At 35.3% G+C, this 19,833-nt stretch overlaps 1 protein-coding gene across 1 annotated transcript in view; it reads right to left on the bottom strand.

Annotated features, from left to right (window-relative positions):
- LOC138707801 (uncharacterized) overlaps positions 1 to 19,833 on the bottom strand; it is a 180,264-nt gene that overhangs the window by 15,120 nt on the left and 145,311 nt on the right. Inside the window, exons 4-10 of the mRNA XM_069837731.1 lie at positions 18,140 to 18,307; positions 16,656 to 16,878; positions 14,433 to 14,656; positions 5,914 to 6,075; positions 4,472 to 4,591; positions 3,909 to 4,032; positions 310 to 399 (exon numbers count right to left, since the gene is read on the bottom strand). Coding sequence (XP_069693832.1) covers positions 310 to 399; positions 3,909 to 4,032; positions 4,472 to 4,591; positions 5,914 to 6,075; positions 14,433 to 14,656; positions 16,656 to 16,878; positions 18,140 to 18,307 — 1,111 coding nt within the window. The remainder of the gene's footprint in view (positions 1 to 309; positions 400 to 3,908; positions 4,033 to 4,471; positions 4,592 to 5,913; positions 6,076 to 14,432; positions 14,657 to 16,655; positions 16,879 to 18,139; positions 18,308 to 19,833) is intronic.

Raw genomic sequence — 19,833 nt, 5'->3', positions numbered from 1 at the left:
AATTGATTATATTTTGGTGGAGAATTTCTTGACATGAGCGCAATCTATTGGGAATAATGAGAGATATGTCTCTCAGAAAAAGACAGTAGGCCTATTTGGCGAGACTTACGTTCCTGGTAATATCAACGCGTCTTTTTAAGCTAAATTATTGTATGAATTTTTAAACATTTTACCATTTTTCATGACATGTCATGGGGATTACTTTACCATTACCTAAACAAGTTTTAGCTTTAAGACGTATTTCAAAGATCCCTACACACATGTAAACTTAAAAATAAATCTAGCACAGGAACATGACATGTTACTTACAGTCAAGATCCTCATGCAGAGGTCTCTGGGGCGTGGTAGAGGACGAGTAGGTTGAGCAATGACTGGACTGACTCCCGCAGTAGGATGCGCCTATGAAATAGTAATAATGAATTTATTACATCAACTTTATACAGGTAAAATCATTTTTAGTTCCTAAGTTGAATAGACTCAATATTTACTGCTACCAGACAAGATGTCTAATTCAAAATATTTGACATCATAATTATATCTGTACATACAGAAGGACGATTTTAAAATAATTAGACCTATAATCCAAGAGAGATATTAAAAAGTTATTTCCTTCTAACGTCAAATAAACTGTTCCAGTTGGAGCGGATTTATTTTAATACTGTAATATCAGTTGTAGTATTGTAGTATTGCAGTACTGAAGTATTACAGTATTGCGGTATGCAGTATTGCAGTATTGTAATATTGTAGTATTGCTGTATTCTAGTATTGCTGTATTATAGTATTGCAGTATTACAGTATTGCAGTATTGTAGTATTGCAGTATTGTAATATTGTAGTATTGCTGTATTCTAGTATTGCTGTATTATAATATTGCAGTATTACAGTAATGCAGTATTGTAGTATTGCAGTATTGTAATATTGTAGTATTGCTGTATTATAATATTGCAGTATTATCGTATTGCAGAATTGCAGTATTGAAGTATTGCAGAATTGCAGTATTGTAGTATTGCGGTATTTAGTATTGAAATATTGTAGTATTGAAGTATTGCAGTATTGCGGTATGTAGTATTGCGGTATGTAGTATTGCGGTATTGTAATATTGTAGTATTGCTATATTATAGTATTGCAGAATTGCAGTATTGTAGTATTGCGGTATTTAGTATTGAAGTATTGTAGTGTTGAAGTATTGCAGTATTGCGGTATGTAGTATTGCGGTATTGTAACATTGTAGTATTGCTATATTATAGTACTAGCTGTACCCGTGCGCTCCGCTGCACCCGTTAGAAATGAATATAAAGTAATTACATAATTGAAATAGGACATTTGATCCAGGGGACATTCGTGTATGATAGAAGGATAAATCGTTTATGATGTTACTTTATTTAAATTGTATTAAAAAAATTAAGATGCGATCATTTGATCTAGAGACCACTCATTTGCTCATAAAAATTATTTTAGGAAATACAGGAAACGAATGCCTATCAATTTTCTGTGCATAAGAAGCTATTTTAATCTTACCTGTCCTCGATTCACTCGAAGTTACTGTAATAACATTAAAGCATTATGTCCATCTAGAGAAACTACACTTTCCAATGGTGAATTAATAATTAATTATACAAATCGGTTAATTTAGCTTCCGATATTACTTCATACAAACACAAACATTCTCTGTAGGCTATGTTTCATAGCTTTCCATTGTCGTTTTCCAAGGCCCCTTATAGACGAAGTCATTTGTTTTTTATTTCATTACACCGCCTTAGATGGCGTTGTTATTGTAATTTTGAAACTCGTTTATCTCATCAAATATCAGTAATATTTTTCATGAAAATTAATAATAAGGGAGATATATTGATTTATTTAATTCAAGCTCCCTTATAACCCCCCTTTTAAATAAAATATTTTGAATGCCATATAGCCTAAATTCTAAGTTACAACGAACTTAATTTATATTCCAATTTTCATATAAATCGGTTCAGCCATTATCACGTGAAAAGGTAACAAACATCCAGACAGACAGACAGACAGACAGACATACAAACAAAAATTTCTAAAAAGCGATTTTTTGTTTCAGGGCGGTTAATTATATATGTTAGGACCAATTATTTTTGGAAATCGAAAATTACCAGAAAAATTTCGGCTACAGATTTATTATTAGTATAGATTGCAGAATTGCAGTATTGTAGTATTGCGGTATTTAGTATTGAAATATTAGAGTATTCAAGTATTGCAGTATTGCGGTATGTAGTATTGCGGTATTGTAATATTGTAGTATTGCTGTATTATAGTATTGCAGTATTATATTATTGCAGAATTGCAGTATTGTAGTATTGCGGTATTTTGTGGACTATTGAAGTATTATAGTATTGCATTATTGACATATTGTAGTATTTCAATATTGTGATATTGAAGTATTGTAGTATTGCAGTATTGTAGTGTTGCAGTATTGTAGTGTTGCAGTATTGTAGTATTGCAGTATTGTAGTATTTCAGTATTTTAGTATTAAAGAATTGTAGTATTACAGTAATGAAGTATTGAAGTATTGTAGTATTTTATTATTGTTGTAATATTGTAGTGTTAGTATTCCATTCCACTATTTAAGTATAGTCATACTAGTATTGTAGTATAGTAAGTTGTAATGTAATAGTATTGCAATATTGTATTGTAGTAGCATTGTAGTGCTGTTGTGTAGTATTACAGTGCTCAAAGAAATTATGGCATGTTATTTTATTGTAAACTTAAAATATGCAAATTAATTTTGTGCCAAAACATTGCATATTTCTTCATGTGTTTGCAATAAACTAATTTGCAACAATTTTTGGGCAGAGAAAAAATACATCGCGTATTCCATAAGTTTGCACAAAATTATATGCAAAAAAAATTTTGAGCACTACAGTATTGCAGTATAAATTAGTAGTAGTATTATTATAGTGGTATTGTAGTATAGTACTAGTATTTTATTGCTTTGCAGTAGTAGTATTGTATTGTATTAATAGTATTTTACTATTTTATTTCACGACACTCAAATGTAAAGTTTGATTAGCGTTGAAATTGAACGTGGGCTAGAAACGGTAGACAACCTTTCCCTGGAGTTCCCTTTTATGTAAACATAAATTTACTACACGCTACTCACAGCTTTATTTCTCACCCGGAGGAGGCCATACAAAGGATTTTATGCCATTTAAAATCCATAGGCATCTGCCAGATTTGAACCAACGAACACCTCGGATTCAACTGCTGGCATGGTAACTAAGTACTCAGGATGACTCAGTTCAATGAAATGCTCAGAACTATTCTCTAACATCTCGTGTATAGAAGGCATTTTGCTTTATTATTGTTATTATTAACCACCGAGAAACGAATGCCCGCCGATCCTGAGTTGCTCTAGGATATAGGTTCGATTTCCGCTCGGGCTGATTAACTGGTTGGTTTTTCCCGAGGTTTTCTCCAACCGTAAGACGAATGTCAGGTAATCTATGACGAATCCTCGGCTCATTATTATTATTATTATTATTATTATTATTATTATTATTATTATTATTATTATTATTATTATCATCATCATCATCATCAACACTTTACCCATATGAAGAGTCCACTGCAAGAATGATTGATGTCACTTTCTTGTCGAAAATGAACCAAGACTGTCAATGCATAGCTTAAGACATATAGAATGTACATAGAGAGTTATATGGCATTAACACTGATAGTCATTGTCCAGTAATGATCGGAAAATCACAGTTAAACTTTGAGCGCTAAGCATTTCAAACTTTCAATTGCTTCTCCTGCAAAATGTATTCCAAATGACATCCATCATGCTTGCAGTGGACTCTTCATAATGGTGGATCATTTTACCTCTGAAAAACTTGGCCAGCGTGACTGAGAATGTATAATAATTGCATGGCGACTTACTTGCTGGGTATCTCTCCACTGACGACTGGTCCAAACCCGAGGAGTCAGCGTTGTCAATGAAGGCAGACGTTTTGTTGGCGTCCATTCCCTGTAGGGCGGACAAGCTCTTGTCTTCACTACGGAACTGAAATACACATGCAGAAGTATCAGAGGCAAGAATGATGGCGATCTAATTGTGTTTCACAATTCAGTACTACTTCGAGACTTGAAATTTATGATGAAAAAGTAATAGGAAAAGGGTTCTTTAATACATAGCGTAAAAATGAAGTTAATAATTGGAATTACTATGTGTATAATTTTTTTTTCAAGATATCATGTCCTTTTTAGTTCGGAATAGCTATAAATAAATTTTTCAATTGTTTATTAAGAAAATGCTTGTTTACTTTCATTTTTAAATTCGAAATTTGAAACTATTGTTATGGTCTCCTGATACGAAACATTGAAAATGTGTGTCGTAAATAGAAATGCCAATTTTTTACAAGGTTTTATATATTTTCATATTTGAGGTAGAATTCAGAGGCTAGATGACGTTTCCTGTACAGTAACTGAAATAAAGCTAGTACCTTCTTCCGAACCTGCACTTGAACCTGCTCCTTGGTGGTGTGCTGTTTGGTGTGCTTGCGAAGGGAGCTGGGATCAGTGTATCGTTTCGAGCAGCCCACCACGTTGCACGCGTATGGCTTCTGAAAAAACAGCAAATCAATGGTTTCAGAGAGCGTACTAGATGCTTGAGTGGTAACTTAAATTTTTCAGATTCCCTCCAGATAATTTTATTAACTTCGATTTCTGATTCTTATATGTTAAAGAAAGGCAGCTGCAGGGATTCTACAGAGAAATTTATTATCTGTAAATTCTGTATTAGCTCTCTTATCAGAAATATTTGACGAAAAAACACACTTCAGACATACAAAAATTAATAAATATTAATTTGTCACCCACAAATTTATTCACACACATACACACCAGTACCTATGTTTTTCTTATCCATTCTAGTAGTAGACCTTGGAAATATTCCTTGTATAATTTCAAGGGAAAAATTATTCCGGGGCCGCGTATCGATCCCGGGATCCTTCGCTTAGCGCACGAATGCTCTACCGACTGAGCTACCCCAGAAACTATACACGACACCGTCACAATTCTTCTCTTTATACCCACACAACTCAAATGACCTGACAAGACGCCAGAAACCCAAATCTGAGTGGACACAATTCTGTGTGACTTAAATTGTGGCTTTCTGTTGTGTGGATATAAAGGGAAGAATTGTGACGGTGTCGTGTATAGTTCCTGGGGTAGCTCAATCGGTAGAGCATTCGTGCGCTAAGAGAATGGTTTCGGGATCGATATCCGGCCCAGAAAAACTTTTTCTCTTGAAATTATTCAAGCATGATTCACAGGGAGGTTCTACTTGAAAGCCAGATTTGCATAGTCTTTGTATAATCAGGTTTTATGTTAGTTTTAATTCAAATTTAAGTGCTGAAATCTAATAGTAGGAACAACGAATGGAATGGTGCAACTTAATCGCCGCATGCACTAAGCATAAAATTAGGTCTACATTATCAATATTTATACATTTATTTTGTTTGTGTAAATGTGTGTCATAAGATGTAACTGGGCACATACAATTCCCTTTTCAAAATCCATCTAGTGTTCGAATTTCGATTCAGATATAAACAGTAGAATAACTGCTGTTAGATAATATGTTCACAGTTATTTTCTAACAGTAGAAAATAAGTTAGAAAAAAAAAAACAAAATAAAATGTTAAATACAAGATTTGTTTTCAAGTTGATAAAATTTTAACATCCCGTAAAATTAGATGAATATGGAGACATTGCTAATCCACTATAGGCTATTCTCCTTCCGCTGGTAGGTGGAGCTGAAAGTTTCAGTTAAGTTACATGCAATTGTTATTGACATTGTATCATTCCTGCATAACGTACGCCACAGCAATACTTATTTTAGCTTATGTTGTATCTTCAAGCTTCGCATTGCAATGTGATAACTCACCGTATCATAATGTGTCCTCTGATGCTTCGCTCTGTCAGAGCTATTGCTAAATGCCTTTGTGCAGCCAGAGTGTTGGCAGGAGTATGGTCTCTCACCTGTGTGAGACCTTTGATGTATCTTGAGATTTTCCAAACGGGAAAAGGCTTTCGTGCAACCTTCAAACTAAAAAAGAAAAGACGATACGTCATTAAGATTATACCAAACACAAATTTGGCTGATGGTTAGTGGTTGCACCTCCAGATTTGGTGAAATGAACCCTTTCTAAAATTCTCCTGTCTGTTAATGGGAACATCGTTATTTCTCATGTAAGAGGAATTACATGTTCCATTCTAAGATAGCCCCTGGAATTGCGTTGAGCAGAAAAATTTCAAGACGTATAAAACGATGGTGTTCGGGTAAAGAGGATTAAGTCAATTTTTGTGCAAATGGAGTTTTGTTTCCCAGGTGAAAAGAAATTAAATTCTACAAGTGGGTGTGCAAAAAAAAAAAAACGAAATAATAGCATTTTATGTGTTTTTGTGTAAAAATTTATTTGCAATAAGGGTCTGAAGTATAATTTTCATTTATGTCGAAATTCATTTTTATTACTTATCTCCCTTTACCTATGCATCATCGAAATACAGGGTTGTTTCCGATCTCTGATAACAAATTTGAATGACGTCATGTGCGGCAGGAGTTACATGACATCTGAACTGTGGCGCGAGGTGACAGACCAGTAGTGAGTGATCTCATAGTCAGAGTGCACGGCGACTCACAGCAGAAATTTCCAAGAAAATCGAACCTTTTTGGGAGGGGTACATTACGACCATTTCCGATGGCAAGTACAGTTAAGTGAAAATAAAAGAAGTTTGCAATAAACGAGGTTTCGTTATTTCCAAGAAAGGCATCTTCTGTGTACTTAATAAGATTACGAAAATCAGACGCAATTTGAAAATATACATAGATATCAACATTCGGTAAAAATTGATCTTACTATGTTTTGGAAGTAAGCAGACGATATGTCCTCTACATCTGTCGCCAACTTTCTCTTCTCCACAAAATTCTCTTTCTTTCGAGACCTTCATGCGCAGCTGAAGGGTCACCATCAAATGAACATCGATAATAGGACTCTGAAATTGGATTACGTACGGGGATTGTGGCAAACATACCTGCATTTTTACAGACCGATTGTTTATTCCTGTCAGCTCAGCGACGCGAAAGAGGGGAAGTAATAGGAGTAGTGAGGAGAGCTCCGGAGTAGAGATAAGGGCGAGCGGTCGGTAAAGGAATGCAGTACAGCTTAATTGTACTAGAAACATACCGCTCTACCGCACGCATGACATCCGATCGCTCCGAAGGCAAGCGAGTGACTAACCCAAACACCCCTTGGCGTAACTAAATGGACACGCCTACCCAGGCGCACATCTCCGGCGACTGTCAGGACTAAATAATCATACTGTACGTGTGTGTGAAATGGCCTAATACAGTTCTATTTTCTGGGGATCCTCTTGTTCAGAGGAAGTATTCAAAGACCAATCTATGTTGAATAGAAAGAAAATAAGACCTGTTAGAATCTCTCGTTTTCTAAATTCTCATTATTAAATTCGAGATTCGGTGGTTTCGAACCCAACCAAAGACCGTAAATATTTAAGAGTGATACGAAACCTTAGAATGGTTCAATATCCCGTGTCGTAAAGTTTCTTAAGTTATAGGAAGTCAGAATAAGAGAAATTCAAGCTAAATTTAGCGGTCATTTCCCGCCCATAAAAACCTCAACCCTGTTATTCATTGTCCTCGTTCATCGTTCTTCTATTTAGAGTAATTAATTTCTTATTGAGAAACCTCGCATATGAAATGGAATTCAACTCTACCTAAGTAATAAATACCAGGAAGTTATTTGAGTGCGATACATCTGGAGACACTTCAAAACAATTAGAAATAAATACACAATATCCTTATGCTTGCTAAAGTGAATTGACTGGAATGCAATCACGAACCACAAAGAGTTTTCTGACAAAATACGTAATTCTGAGAGGAAACACTGGTATTATGCAACAATATCCACTGTACACAACCTTGAGTCAACTTCATATTGAGCCTACATGCCCTTGTGTATAAGAAAGCTATGATAAAAAGAAGTACAGGAACACATGCTGTTGTTAAATTTACTCTTAGCTCTTTCTCCTAAATAAACGACGCACACATGTGACAAGGCGTTGAGTATGGATGTGTGACTTTCCATCATTAAACAACGGTACTTCTACACTACGAAAATCTTGATTAATTCTGTGCTATAAGTTTCGTAACAATTTACTCCTGACACAGAAAGTCTGTATTTAGTCAAAACGTAACAGATAGAAGACAAATATTAAAGTTTATATTATCCAGTGACGAAATAGCAATACGATGCTACATTCGCGTTAGCATATTTAGATTTATACTGCGTAACTTTTCAATAAAAGTAATGTTAAAATGCGTATCGTTTGTCCAATGTTTTCTATATTTATTATGTTTCCAAATGGAAAAGTCGCAGATAGGTCAGTATCCGATCGATTCTTAACAAAAGTGCAGGAATCGATTTCTCGTAGGTTCTGAGAGAATCCGGTTATGGAAGATATTCTTCGAATACTCATTCGTCTATACTATAGGCCCTAATAAAGATGCCGTTGCTGCATTACTGCTATATTTCAATTCAGAGTGGTCTATGCAATCTAAAGTGTTCTATACATTAAGAAATAGTTGTTATGAAGCTTCTAAAATACAATATACAGTATTGAAATTATTTAAGAAATTCAATGAAATAGAGAATATGATTAAAATTACGATATTTTGATCCAAATTTTCGCTGTAGTTTATTTTGAATCACCTTGCTATTCATATGTATTATCATTAATTAATTTGCAATTAATAATAATTTTCTTATTCAATTGTTACTAATTTGCACGTTAACTTATTGATTTTTATAGTTATTTATTTATTTATTTAGATATTCTATATATTTATAGGCATACACTCGATTTAGTAATCTAAGTTATAATAGATTTTTTACACGTGACACTAACCCGCCTATTGCCTTATCAGATATTTTCAATCCAATAGACCTAAGACATGCACTTTGCGAGGTTTCCATGACGTGGGGTTAGAACGACGCGAAATTTTTACATAAAACAATACATTTCACATTGACAAAAGAATATCATGCATGTCATAGACGGTATTCATATCCACAGCGATAGCTTCAAAGAAACGTAAAAAATTGTGCATCTTAGCCGTTCTATATACCAGGGACGGATATTGAATATTAATAAATTTTATTTCATTTCCTCATTAATTTTTATGTGTGTTTATTAACGTCTTCAAAAAATAATGTGCTATTGTTACACCATCATCAATATTATCAACAACAGAGACTTTAGCCTTGATCTATTTAAATTGTTATATTTTCAAGAAATTTTCAGAAATCATGTGTCACATCCTCGATGTTAGTTTTACAGTATGAATAGCACAGGAATGTGATTTACCTGATACTCTCTTGTTATCCGTACCATTATCTCGAAGTTTCAACTAATCTGCCTGGTGCTGGTGGTATAATATTTCCAGGCTATGCGATCTCTTTAGGTCCAGTGTTCACTCAAACTTGTTACATGTGTTAGCAGTGAGTTAGATTGAGTAACAAGGTGGGTCAGGCTAAAATCACACCATATCGTTTGGCATGTTTCTTAATGTTCTGAATGTCCCTGTAAGTTTTTATGTTCCTTTACTTATTTTTATTATCTTCAAGAATTTTAACTGGGAAATCTAGAAAATTTATCTATTAACACAAAGATACCATTGAATTTCTACGACCAAATTTTTTCATAAAAGTTTTCCATGCTAAAATCTTACAAAAAGCTAAATTGTAACATTGAAAATGCTATATAAATGCTAAATTTGATTTTAAAAGTGACATTTCTATTTAAGTTGCTAAAATCTACCACCTCTAGTGTAATTATTACACTACTCAGAACAATTAGAGTAACACTAATTATTGCGTAAACATTTTTATTCTACAAGGGAAAAGATGTAAAAATTGAGAAAGGCACTCTTTATGATATTATTTAAGATTACGTAAATAAAACAAATGAATATCCTTAATAATTTTAATGTCGTATTTGTAATAAATTATATTGTAATACAAATTTTGTCTTTGTATTGAGCTCTGTATTATTATTATTATTATTATTATTATTATTATTATTATTATTATTATTATTATTATTGTCGCTCTCGCCAGCGCAGTTGGTATAGCGCTGGCCTTCTATGCTCGAGGTTGAGGGTTCGGTCCCTGGCGAAGGTCGATGTCATTTAAGCGTGTTTAAATGTGACAGCCTCATGTCAGTAGATTTACTGGCATGTAAAAGAACTCCTGCAGGACAAAAATTCCGGCACACCGGCGACACTGATATAACCTCTGCAGTTGCGAGCGTCGTTAAATAAACCATAATTTATTTATTATTAATAATAATAATAATAATAATAATAATAATTGGTTATTTTCCGAGGCAGTCACCGGCGTGGATCATTCGGTTAAGGCGCTTGCCTGCCGGTCTGAAGTTGCGCTCGGGCGCGGGTTCGATCCCCGCTTGGGTTGATTATCTGGTTGGGTTTTTTCCGAGGTTATCCTCAACCGTAAGTTGAATGCCAGGTAATCTATGGCGAATCCTCGGCCTCATCTCGCCAAATACCATCTCGCCATCACCAATCTCATCGACGCTAAATAACCTATAAGTGGATACAGCGTTGTTAAATAACCAATTAAAATAAAAAAATTTTCCGAGGCTCTTAATGGGGTTAGGGCAAACCACGGAAAACAACTCAACCAGTAACTTATCCCTTGAACTTTGTCCCGCTCGTTCCATGGTGAGTAATGCTAAATTTTACTCTACAGCGGTGAATTATTATTATTATTATTATTATTATTATTATTATTATTATTATTATTATTATTATTATTATTTGAGATTGCGTTGTCATTGTCTGATATGACAATTTTTTTAAAACTCTAAGCAATAAGTTAAAATACCATAACTATATATATATATATATATATATATATATATATATATATATATATATATATATATATATATATATATATATATATAATCCTATTACTTTACAGTGATCGTGGAACCCACCGATTTAATGAAATTAAAAAATGAATGTAAAACAATGTACTCGCGTTTTCTACGGTACAATGAGCATATGTGTGATATGAACACATTCTGATATTAGGGTCGGATTAGAACATCGAAGCGAATTCGATTTCTCCGGTATACAAGGCTAAGCAAAATGAATTTTATCTTTTGATAAGAAGACTCGTATGCATGTCGATGACCTGCGTTGTGTTTGTGCGTGGCTTCCAGGGTTAATGTGTTTGACATTGACATCTTTTCAGACCCAGATAGTACCAAGTTGAATGGATGTTGAGCTAGGCGACGATTTGTAATAAACAAAGATTTCAGCACATGGCGACAGTGTGCAGATTCATTGCCAGTCTTGTGTTCGACACAAAAAAGTGGCATTCAAAATGAAACTTTCGTTTCGTCATGCCTGGCAGTTCACTCGTATGAATTCGACGTCTTCCTACACACGCAATTTATGCCTTTACAACTTCCACCCTAAAAGTTTCTTGAAGATGACACATGCTTTCTCACCGGGAAGGCAGCACTTTTGAGATGTTTAGTGTGTGATTTAGTAACTCTCCCTCCATTACCTACAGTGTTTGATGGAATAAGGAGGAGATAAAACCGACGAAAAAAAGAAAGAAACAAACAAAGAATAAATGCCAGAAAAGGGAAATAAGGAAGAAATGAAGCTAGGAAAGCACAATGAAAGAACGATAGAAAGAAAGAAACATTATCATACACAAGAACTAAAGAAATGAAATCGTACATGTACATTATGCACTGATATTTCTGGTTCTGTTTTACCGCCTTTTCTACAGATTTCAATCTAATGCGGTGTATAGCTAGGACCCAACACTTGACAGGCACACATTGTGTCTCTGTGGTCGTGTGGTCAGCACGGCGCAGAGCTGCCGCTGGGACAACACAGGACAGCACATAACAAGTGACAAACATCTAGTGTCATGGACGCAAGATAAATTTCTCCGTCTAAATTTTGAAAGGCCGTGGGTTCAATACCGCTAGCAATGCTACATAAAATGTGTAAAAGATATGACCAACGAAACATATAGATTAAATCCAGTAGTCTTATAATGTTTCGTTCTGATTTTAAATCTTTAATAATTATAATAAATAATAATAATAATAACAATAACAATAATAATAATAATAATAATAATAATAATAATAATAATAATAATAATAATAATAATATCGGGTTTCATAACAGCTGTAGCCGTACTGCGTTGCCCAAACGCCATTCCTCTGTGTCCATTTATTTTATTTTTATTTTTTTTTATTTCTGCACTTCATTGTTGCTTCAACTCCCTCTAGCCAATTCGTTTGTTAGACGTTCTCCTTTTTTTTTCTTCGCGCTGTTACCTAGTCCATTATGCAATAAAACTAATAGTAGTAATAATAATAATAATAATCATAATTATAATCATAATATTAGTAGTAATAATAATATTAATAGTAGTAGAATAGTAGTAGTAATAATAATAATCATAATGTTAATATTAGTAATAATAATAATAATAATAATAATACATTTTTTTTTAATTTTTACCCATAAAATATATTTTGAAAATCCCATGTTTTGTAAATCTGACAAGTGTACTGTTGAGAAACTCGAGGAAAGTAGGTCAGTGGATATCAAACAACAACTAAATAGGCCCAGCATCAAGAAACAGTTAATATCAATAAGGGCAAATCACTTGCAATTAAATGACAAAATATATATTGTGGAAGATGATGTTGAATTTTATGTTCACTGTGTGTGTTACGGAACAACTTAATCCAAAACACTTTCCGCAGCGTCGTCTTTCTGTATTTTAAAAGTTTACCGATGTCCGAAGATTAAGATTGATATGGAATCGGTGATTAGATCAGTGTCTAAAGTCTATATATTCCACAATTACTTTTTATTTCTTTAAAATGAAAGTGTGGAATTCAATACAAGAAAATCGATTACATTCTATAGGCTATGAATTATTCTATGGCACAGCAAGCACGAGCGATACTTTCATTCCCGCTTAACACTTTGATATTTTTCAGTAGTCCATCTGATGTCATGTCTTGTTCTGGCACGGCGATATAATCGAACCCACGTCGCGAGACCCCTACCATTTTTTCGCCTGGAATTAGGTCGAGAATTCGAGAAAGGGACTTAAGTCAAGGCGCACACTGGGTAATATTTGTTGTTCAGTCAACTGTCCGAAGACAGATTTAAACCTCACAATTAGAAACAATAGGGCACCACTTATGAGGCAACTAAGCCAGGAGATAATGGGGTAGGGTGGCCAGTTTCTAGCCTCCTCCATTGCATACATCGCTGACTAGTAACATATTACATTATACTCAGCGCATTTCGAACTGGCGGATCAAGGTCAAGCAATGGACTGCATTTGCCACGTGTGCTCACCCCAATCCTGGACCATTCTCCTCAACTAAAGTCAGCTGGGACAGCCGGGATTACCAGTGCTTCAGTTCACAGTTCAGTTCAGTGACTCTTGCGTAGTTTGTACGTTTGTACGTGACATTGATCCGCCAGTTCGAAATGCGCTGAATGTAATCAGACTTCATATATATACAAACAATAGGCTAATTTCTTCCTCTGACCCATATCGTCAAGTGAGATGTACTGCCTGATAATAGATATACATATGAATCAGAATCTCAGTCAGAGGTAACAGGGCAATTACGAGGTGATAATTAGTGATTCAACATCTACCTTTAATGACGAGGCCTTTTGGACAATTCCATTCTAAGTTTTGTGGTGACTATCAATAATGGATACCCTTGTAGTCAGCTTGGAGCAAGGTTATTGCTTAGGACAAATTTACATATTCGGTTCTTATGGTAGAGAAATAAATGTACATTTTATTTCTAGGAAAGTTTCTGCTTGAGCTGCAGTGGCAAAGGATTGTTTATTCAAATAAAGGCGACAGAGAGAACCAAAGTGTTCGAATGTAATGCCTCAGAAAAACTTCTATATATGATAAATGGAACTTTGTCCTCTTGATGAAGAGCATGTACTGAGAGATCCAGGAACCAGTTTACCTAATTAATTGTTTGATACAAATCAATTTCCTTTTAAGCTATAAAAGAACGAAGGCTTGGACTGTTGAAACTAGAAGAAAATTCACAATTGCTATATTTACAAGCAATGTTTGAATAAATGTGACAAGGAATAAGCGATGTGTTCGCTGTCCCCTTCGTGAAGAGCGCTCTTCTGGGCGGTTCTCCAACTGACCTGCATAATTGTAAGGTAGAAACAAATTTTCTTTAAAGCATTAAATGGATGAAGGTGTGCACAGCTGAAATGAGAAGGTTTCGACAGTGATATTTATAAGTAAAATTGCTGTTACTTACCGGACATTTATTGGGCTTCTCCCCGGAATGGACCCTCATGTGTATCAGTAGCTTGTAGCGTGCGTTGAAAGGTCTGGATCTCCTTGGACATCCCTGCCAGAAGCAGGAAAAGTCTTCGCCCTTCCTCATTTCCATGTGACTCTTCTCAATGTGATGGACCAGTGTCTCTTGGTCCGGGAACACGGCGTAGCAGTCAATCCACCTGCATTCCAGGGCACTTCCACCTGGAAACCAATTTCCATGTTATTTTGGGCACCACTCTTGCACTTAATAAACTCTATGAAGTGTATGCGAGATCTGATCTTCAAACGAATTTTTGAACTAGTTCTATAACTTTTAAATTTATTTTAAAATTAATTTGTTTTTATATATTTCACACTGTGATTATCACAGAATCGACTCTAATGTAAATGCCGAAAATCCCAGTTCAAATCACATAGAGTTCAAATTAAAGAAGAATACGACACAGAGAGACGCTATCACATCTTAGTAGTTCACCCAACATTGTCACATCTCAGTAGTTCACCCAATTTTGTCAAATCTCAGTAGTTCACCCAATATTGTTACATCTCAGTAGTTCACCCAATATTGTCACATCTCAGTAGTTCACCCAATACTGTCATATCTCAGTAGTTCACCCAAAATATTGTCACAGCTCAGTAGTTCACCCAATACTGTCACATCTCAGTAGTTCACCCAAAATATTGTCACATCTCAGTAGTTCACCCAATATTTTCAAGTATTCTCTTCAGGTGGGATCTCGGGAAATTCTTTGAAATGCGTTATGTATTTCGTTTATTTTTACGACCATTAAATTGTTGCGGTAAGAACCTTTCTTATTTGTATTACATTATTTATTCCAATAGAACGATATACGGTGGTTAATGCTTCTAGTAACTTATGCAAATATATTTATGAAATTGTAAATTTGAATATTAAAAATTTAGCTTTGAGACTTTCGAAATAAACTACATAACTTTTTCAAAGCCACGAAATTACATGATGAAGTTTAATAAATACAACATTTCGCTTAGGACAACACGGTGGAGCAATTGATGCTGACATATTACTAAGAGAGGACGTACAGCAATATTTCCAGCTCAGGTACACATTTGTCAATAATGAACAATTCTCAAAAATCCCTAGAAGACTACAGTCGAGAAAGGCACTGATGAAACGCAACTGTTCTATTTTAAATATTTAGCGCATGTTAAACAGCAGAAGTTAATCAGGAATTTTTAAGTAATAGCATAACTTAATTTATACAATACAAAATCAGGGTACTTATCAGGGTACCGAAGAACTAGAAGAAAATGTTTCTCAAATGTAATTCGTCCATTATAAATCTTTGAAGGTCTGCTGACAGTTTCTTGAGTTAGAAGTCGTGATCTCAACGAACATCGACTTGAAACTAGTATCAGTTGTATTGATTGTCATTTTAAAAATGTATGCTAAGATTTCTGACTTGTGTCCTTATAGATGCCACAATTTCATTAGAATATTTATTCTGACGGACGAATTGGATTTCAATAGTTATTCTTTTTGATAATTGGATTACAATGAAAATCTTCGTGTAGTAGGAACTTATACTTAATAATAATTCTGCTTTTAGTTTTCAATTTATTAAACAAAACTACTTCGTGACTTTAAATTGGTCAATTCTCTTTTGAATTTTGAGTTTATTAAACATAACGACTCTGTAATTACAAATTAAGTAATTCCATATGAAAAAAAACCTGTCAACAGAACTGTACATACTTTCTAAATGGTGCGACTTTTATTGTGAATTCGCAAAACAAGAAATATTAAATAAAACTATTAAATTCAATTAACAAAATATGAACAAAATATTGTGCTCAGCATGGTTTCTTTCAAATAAAGTAAGCCCGGAGTCTGTGTCATAAACTTATGTCACGTGAAAAACCCTGTCCCTGAATTAGAGGGCACCAGGCAATATTTATCGGCAATTTATTGTCCACATCAAAATTAAAGGTAGAAATTTAAGCCCATATGGGAGGCCTAGTGGTACGTTAGATTGTTTCACTCCACCTGTAAATTCGTTCATCTACCCATCACCGGCCTGCCTCTTGTAGTCTACATCTTATTGGCGTAAAGACGGAAAATGTTTTGACAAAAGTGAAATGAATTGAAATAAATTAATCCAGTTAATGTCCCTAGGTTATGTTGTAATGACGAATCTGTGCATCTCACGTGCATACTGACCTTGTGGCTCGTCGTCCTCGGTCTGCTCCGGGCTCGTGTGCTGCTGGCTAGTGTCTTTGCTGTTGAGGAGCCCGAGGAACGGATCTGAAGACGGCGTCACCAGCTGCTGGGTGCCTGCTGTGTCGGCCTGACGCAGCGTGGACACGGCATACGGCGAGTAGGGCGTCGGCACCTTGCTCGTGATGGATGTAAACATCTCGCTCTCATGCTGCGGCAACACGATCTGCAAACAACGCCATCATCGCCGTGGACACTCAAACCAAAAGAGCTACGAAAATTTGTTCGAACTTTTGCAGAAAAAAGATAACAAAGAAAAACTAATACTCCATCTGGAGCTCAAACTCGACAGTGTATGTGTAAGGAAATATATATTCAGTTGAAAGGCACTGGTAAAGTAAAAGAAGTGATATTTCGTCTGGATCTCTGATTCCAAAACTCGAGAAAACTGGTACAGTATGTGGACTTGTAAGATGCTCGACAATGTTGTAAAATTTTTACATTTGTTCCTTTACAAATCTTGAAACGTAAGGGAATTGACATTTCATCAGTAGCTTTAAGAAATATGTATAACTTACTTTATATATTTATGTTTTGTATTTGTTGTCCTGTTTTAGCTAGGAGCTGGGGAGCGCTCTTCCCAGCAGGTACAGTTTAGCTAGTGGAATGGGGCAGTGTTTACTTAGTCTGAAGCAAAATCAAAACGTCTGTGATTGGACAGTTGGACAGTACAGCCGACAGGAACTGAATATACGTCGTCACTACTGTCGACTGGGGGACACGCGACAACTAGTTAATGTTTGTAAACAAAACACATGGACGAAGTAGGCCTATCCTGATACAGCTACTTTATCCGAACCTTAATGATGAAGTATGCAAGATAGATACAGAGAAATTAAAAAAAATATATATTTTGTACTTTAGAGAAACTTGAGAATTATTTGGAATGTTGATGTCAGGATGTAATTCGATAAAAGGTTAAACTACGTGCTCCCTAAAATTGTGAAAGAGGGAAATTCAAGAAATTTATATTTTTTGCAAGAGTAAATCAGAGAAATGCTGCACTTATGAAGAAACTGAGAGCTTTATAACTGACGAAATAAATTTGAAAATAAGCTTCTGTTGATAAACTTAGTTTTAGGAAATGTTCCGAAAAAAGTATGATAATAATTTCTACATTTTTAAGAGGAAATTTATAACACTTTTCGAAACAGACAGACCTTCAAAACCTGACTAATTTTCTGAAGTCCCTGAACATGATCTATTATATAGGCTACTACGGTTCTGTCCGAATTTACTTGTTTTCTTACCTGGTTGGGAGAGAGCTCGTGGTACGTAGATCATAATAATTTCTACATTTTTAAGAGGAAATTTATAACTTTTCGAAACGGACAGACCTTCAAAACCTGATTAATTTTCTGAAGTTCCTGAACATGATCTATTATATAGGCTACTACGGTTCTGTCAGCATTTACTTGTTTTCTTACCTGGTTGGGAGAGAGCTCGTGGTACGTAGAGCAACGCGACTGCTCTAGAGAGCGCATAGCCACCGTCTCTTCTTGTATCTGTGATCCGCTATGACTGGGTAGAGGGCTGCAAGAGTCCCTTGCAGACAAGTGTCCGTAGCAGCCGTGGCCACCAACACGTCCGTTCTCCTGCAGTACACAAATCGATCGCGGGCATAATGGAAGTAGATCTTAGAAACATACACGTCATTACTAACAAAATCATCATAATCATAATTACCATCCCCAATGTAACACCCTGCTTAGCATCACTACCGTCAGCATAGGCCTATTCTAGGCCTATATAATAGGCCTATGTGCGCTATGTTACGTCGCTTAAATCTGTCTCGAGATCTTCCAGTATTCAGTAGTTAGCTGAAGTACTACACAGAATGCCCCAAAATTTTCGCACACGGACTACATAGCGTTAATCCTGGATGAAAATGGAGACGAAAACGATAATAACAAAATTTCGTGCCAAGGATTTTCAGTTGTTAATTTGGGAATTTATTTTCCTTTGATAGATCGCACACTGCTTATGATACAACTGGGAATATATACAAGATACTCAAATTATAATAATTAATCTGCTATGGCTGGGCACACAGCAAACAGCGTATTCCGAATCTCACCGCTGAACAATCACGGTGTTCCGAATTTCAGAGATGACGTCGTTGATGCTCCAACGCTATAGGAAAGAGCGTATTCTGAATCTCAGCGCTGAGCATTCTGATGGCATCACGGTGTTCTGAATGTCAACGATGACGTCACTGATGTTTCACCGGTGTCGCACCAGTTCCATTAGCTTGCAGAGGCAGTGGCAGTATCCATCAGCCGCCATCAACTAATCTGATTGTTCCTTGTATACCGCGGGAATTAGCAGACAAATGACATGGTGCACTGTTGTGTCATGGCGGTGTGTTATGCTGTATTGCTTTTAAAGATCATTACGTAAAAAAATATGTTTATGGCTTATGAACGAACATGTCAACGGACCAGATATTACTACTGGTTCAAGAAATAAATTTTTTATGCTCTCTTTTCTTTGAACTAGGTGACAGTACGGATATTTCGGAAAATCTTGCTAACGTAGCACATACAACAACTTGTACAGCCGCCATGATGGCCATTGAACTTTCCAGTAGTTTTGTTCCGATTTCGCTGCAGCGTGACGTCATTGATGTCCACCGGTCCTGTGAGATTAGGAATACGCTCACAGCTTCTATCAGCGTGCAGAAGTGGTGGCAGTGTCCATCAGTCACCATCAATGAATCTGATTGGTTCTTGTAAAGTGGCAGGCGAATGGCATCGTGCACTGCTGTGTCATATTGGTGTATTTTGCTTTGTTCGTTGTTATGAGCATAACTTAAAAAATTGAAATATTCAATGTATGCGTTTCTTCTGCATTTCATTTTCCCGATTTCTGCATGCTTAATCTTGGTTTAAGAACTAGATTGCTAAAATATAACTAAATATGCTTTCATACGCACTAAAAGCTTTAATAAGGATTATCTCTAAATATGCACATATATATGCACTATAAAACTTTGACTTTTGGTAGCAAATAACTTGAAATGCATTTATAGGCTATAATAGTAGGCTATGATTTACAACTAATGAATAAAACATGCAAATATGCTAAAATCCGCCCCCTAGTGATCAGTATGGAACAAGGT

Source organism: Periplaneta americana, chromosome 10, assembly GCF_040183065.1.
Source record: "Periplaneta americana isolate PAMFEO1 chromosome 10, P.americana_PAMFEO1_priV1, whole genome shotgun sequence".
In the NCBI taxonomy this organism is placed as follows: Eukaryota; Metazoa; Arthropoda; class Insecta; order Blattodea; family Blattidae; genus Periplaneta; species Periplaneta americana.
This window is presented reverse-complemented; position numbering and strand designations above follow the sequence as displayed.